The sequence below is a fragment of the Macrobrachium nipponense genome, chromosome 19 (genome assembly GCF_015104395.2).
Source record: "Macrobrachium nipponense isolate FS-2020 chromosome 19, ASM1510439v2, whole genome shotgun sequence".
Lineage (NCBI taxonomy): Eukaryota > Metazoa > Arthropoda > Malacostraca > Decapoda > Palaemonidae > Macrobrachium > Macrobrachium nipponense.
The window spans coordinates 81,515,588-81,520,587 of record NC_061088.1 but is presented as its reverse complement, the minus strand read 5'-3'; the positions used below and the strand labels follow the sequence as shown (position 1 = coordinate 81,520,587).

Sequence of the window (5,000 nt, the reverse complement as noted above, 5' to 3'; positions counted from 1 at the left end):
GAAACTAAACACGTTCCTCTATTCTCAGTATAATTGGAAACAAAATAATCGAACGGAAGCATAGCCTAAATTCAGTACACTAAATAAATTGCAACGTGCTAAAATCTATGGTCAAGCAGAGCCTTGTTTCACCAACTAAAAATTAAAATACATTGGCTATATTTTATTAGACATAATTTGTCTGTACTGTTTAACATGCACATTATTTATTTTTTTACATTTTCATCCTAATAAATAAAGTATAAATATAATAATGCAAACGTCAGCACCTCGTCCGCCACAAGGGTAACTGCTACAGGTCCTCTAGCAGGTCCCTGTCGGACCCATAATAATAATAATAATAATACGTAGCAGCCACATCGAAACTTCTGCGATTAGCCCTGTCCCTCTCTCCGCCCGACAGATGGTACCGCGGCGGGAAACAGGTGGAAGGGAACAACTCGACGCAGCTAATCGTTTCTGATGTGACCAGAGCCAGCAACATGGAAGATATCACCTGCGAGGTCTCCAATGACGTCGGCTCTTCCAAGAAGATCACCAGGCTTTCCATTCACTGTGAGTATTTGCGCTCTCTTTCATTGCTCATTAGGCTAAAACCAATCAACGAAGTCGCGGGAGCTTTATCTCCGTGGGGTGAAGCGTTTCTTTCTATCTTTCTTTCTTTCTTTTATCTGTTGCATTTATGTGTGTGTTTTTTTTTTTTTTTTTACGTTATTTCGCCTTTAAAGCTGTGTTGCCGACATACGAAGGAAACCGGGATCACCGTGTTCAGTAGTTTTCTCTGACTGCAATATAATATACAGTGCTTCTGCTTCTCGATGGCAAGACAAGAATTTGTGTACGGAATGGTAACCCAAAGCGAGATGATTGAAGATGAAATTCTGCTTTGAATATTAAATCACGTACAATTGCTTTATTTATTAGATGAAGTTCAATTGCGTTATTTATTAGATGAAGTATCGATTTTACACCTTTTTACCTCCAGACATACGGGCCATCTTGAATTCACTATCATAGTATACCGTTGCAGTCTTAGATATTCTAGAACTGAAAATTTATAACCTCTGGAACACTAGCCTGATGTCTGTTATTTCAATAAGCTGAGTATTACTAAATACGAAGATTGTATACCCACAGTCAGATGGTGACATCGGAGGAGAGAGAGAGAGAGAGAGAGAGAGAGAGAGAGAGAGAGAGAGAGAGAGAGCTCTTATGTGATAATACTGTCCAAAATTATGATATTCACCGTAAAAGGACAGAATGGAAGACCACAAAGAGATGGAAACCAATGGAGCAATTTCATCACTCCGAAATAAACATATGAAACTGGATGCAATAATAGTACCCTACAAATGCGAGAAGTAATAAAGGAGACAAAACGTCAAGTATGAAGAGTAACAAAACGAGATTGTTGTTACTACAGTTCTGTACAAAACCTGTGGAAACTACTAAAAGGAATAGGGATGCTCTCATATATGCAAAGCAATACAAGTTCCAGAATAATTTCTTTAAATAGCAAATTACTGTTTACCTATAGTGCTTTCCAAATTCGGGACTGTGGGACCTAAAAGAAATAAGGACCTGAAAGTAATACAGACCTAAAAGAAATATATATCCAACGCCAAACATTTCATTAGGAAAGTTTCGACTTTACCCGAGTTTTTGCAAGTATCTGTCTGTCGTATATTACAAAATCGAACACTAGTTCCTTTTATCGATGTGAAGTCAGAACCTGATTCTTAAAAATAAACTCTGTCCTTCAAGAGGGAACTCCATAACGACAAACCTAATCGTGAGGGTATGAACACTGTCAAAGTGGCCTCCTACAGGAGTAGAAAAGGTACAAAATCACCAATTCTAATGGTCTTGTCTGAAGACATAGCTAGAGTTGCAAAGTTTGGGACGCTTAAAACGTACAGTGATATACTTATCTGATGGCTGGTTGTAAGTTTTTTTTTTTTTTTTAATTTAAGTGTAAAGCTTCAAAACCTCTTTAAGGTTGTGTGATGTTTTCCAATTCACCTGGATGTAGCATTCGTTATTATATGCATTCTTGTCTTTTCCTTAGAGTAATGCCTGTTAAATGTGCTTCTAACACTTTACTGGAAAGAAACGGGGGGGGGGGGGGGGGTGGGGGGGTGGAGCGCGAGAGAGAGAGAGAGGAAAGGGGAGAGAGACGATGGAACGGAGGAGAGAGAGATGAGAGGCAACGGAGAGCGAGAGAGAGAGAGAGAGATTCATTATCAAGAAAAAAAGCCCTCCTCCAGATTCTCAAAGTCAGGAGATCCTTTGATCAGAAAGCGCCTAATTGTATTTACCTTCATAACTAACCATTAGCATCGTTTTCATAATCGAATTATGTTTCCACTCCGGAATCAAGCTAAAAAGAAAAGATAAAAAAAAATGAACTCTAAACACAGTGAGGCGAAAAGAATAATCACCAAATCATTTATTTTCTTCTCTCTCTCTCTCTCTCTCTCTCTCTGGCTTCTCCTCCGTCTCTACTTTCGTATTCGCTCGCTCAAATCTGTTTGCCTCCAAGCTTGACCAACAAAGGTTTATGGGCGGCTGTAGGGTTCCGCCAAGGACCTGCGGTGCCGGTAGAGGGGCGGGAGGGATTTTACCAGATTTTAGACGGGTCTCGTAAAGCCCTTTTCTCTCTGTCTGGTTCCTTGTGGCTTCCACTGTAGGGTCAGGAGGGGGCATCATGACAAACTTATAAAGAGTATGGCTCTCTCTCTCTCTCTCTCTCTCTCTCTCTCTCTCTCTCTCTCTCTCTCTCTCTCTCTCTCTTTTGCGCGGAGGGTGGGGTGAGGGGCTCATTTCCCACGCTGTCATTCTTTTGAGTTTCACGTACCTGATATTTTTTATTATTTTTGTTAAAAACTATTTTATAGTTCACAATGATTTTTTTTTTTTCAGAAACACAGGTTTTACTGAGTATGAAGATGCTGGCCTCAAACCCTTTTAGTATCACTAGTGACCCCCAAAGTCGTACATCAGGTCCGTAATTCTCTGCTCAGGAGTAACAGAGACGTACAGAATCATTTTTTTTCTTTTTACGTATCCTTATTCGTCCGTTCCCTAATTCGATCACTGTATTACCGATAAGACCCACAAACAACCACACATACACACACACATGCACATACACGCCTGTATGAAGCCAACTGGATACTAAAATGAAAAAATGATAATTATCTTCACATTAACCCGAATTCCATCAAGCACATTGAAACGAAAATCCTAAACTCAACTCCTCGCCATGACTTCCACAACTAACTGGCGGAACTACCCTTGGCAGATCAGCTAAATTCACAAGGTCACGCCTTTCAAAACTTTGTGAGAGGTGTTATTTGAACATAATCACCTTCTGAATATGACACGAGTTACTTTCACGGAGCCATAAGCTTCTACATAACATATGCCACATTTCAAAGGTAAAAGCGTCATACTAAAAACGAAATTTCTAAAGGCCAGCAGGGAATGAGTATTTTTAAAAAGCTACAAAAAATATGTGAAAATAAAAGTAAATAAAACTAAATGAAAATATCAATAAATAAAAATAAGTAAAGTGACAAAAAATAAAATCGAATAGATAATAAAAACTTGAATAAAAAAAAATTATTCACTCTAGACGCTTTGCCTGTACAGAAGTGGTGGTGATAAAAAATATCTTTTGGCGCTGCCATTGAAGTTCTCTCTCTCTCTCTCTCTCTCTCGCACTCTCTACTCCCTCTCATCAAACCTCTCTCTCTCTCTCTCTCTCTCTCTCTCTCTCTCTCTCTCTCTTCGTCAATGTCCACTGCAAAATGAAAGAATAAGAGACCAGTGAAAATATTAGTTTATAATGAGATTCGCGTCCCACTGCATTTCTTGAGATTTATTCATTGCAACAGACATAGTAATCAGCTAATGAAATCGTAACCAACGACGAGAAACGAGCGTAACTGAACAGGACTTTTGCTTAACCTTGTATTTAACACTTAAATTTTCTATTCAAAAACTTTATCATTCAATGTCATTTTCTATTCAAAAACTTTAGCATTCAATGTCATTTTCTATTCAAAAACTGGAAAAGATGAAGAACGAAATAAAAAAATATGAATAAATAAAAAATAAGATTCCTCAAAAAAGATGCGCTTCAGCTTCCAAGATAGACATGAAGTCTCATCCGAAGCATCACTTAGGTAGCATATTATACTAAGAAGAACTTGTCTGTAATGACGTGGACAAACAACTCCGAAGAGGAGTCTCATCATTATTTACCAGAAAGCAGACAATTCTATACAGGTGGTGGTCCTGGGACTATAGCAGACTCAGGCAGCCAGTCTGCTTTGGAAAAACAATTGTAATGATGAACACAGAAATAAGATAATCTCACGAAAATTAGTCAGAGGCGAGAGAGAGAGAGAGAGAGAGAGAGAGAGAGAGAGAGAGAGAGAGAGAGAGAGAGAGAGTACCTGGGAAGGGGTTTCAACCACCCAGTTAGTTGAGGCATATCTTGTCGAGTTGAAATAATGATGGCATATTCTCTCTCTCTCTCTTCTCTCTCTCTCTCTCTCTCTCTCTCCAGTTGAGGCTCCATGAACCTAAAACAAAATGTCATGGTAAACGATTTCCTGGTAATATAGAAATAAAAACTCAATTCCTCGCGTTACAACGAAAGTAACTACCTGACAAGTTACCGAGAGATGAATAACACATCGCCATACATATTTATTAACCTGTATCTATTACTATATAATGGTAACCCACTTACTTATATACGATTCCAGCAGCCCAGCCTTCTGTGGGCCGTTCATACATGAAAGATTGTTCTATGAATAGCAGATGTAAGCAATCACTAGTACTGATAATACAAGGGGACTTCAAGATTGAAGAAGTCTCATTAAAATCTCAAGAAGATGACGACTCACACAAATGCTCTTGAATATATATGTATTTATGTATAAAAGTATGTATGTATGTTGTATGTATGTATGTATATATATATATAT

The 5,000-nt window shown here is 38.4% G+C and overlaps 1 protein-coding gene across 1 annotated transcript in view; it reads left to right on the top strand.

Moving 5' to 3' along the window:
* LOC135218567 (irregular chiasm C-roughest protein-like) overlaps window positions 1-5,000 on the top strand; it is a 78,853-nt gene that overhangs the window by 45,079 nt on the left and 28,774 nt on the right. Inside the window, 1 exon segment of the mRNA XM_064254947.1 lies at window positions 404-555. Within this exon segment, the coding sequence (XP_064111017.1) occupies window positions 404-555 (152 nt within the window).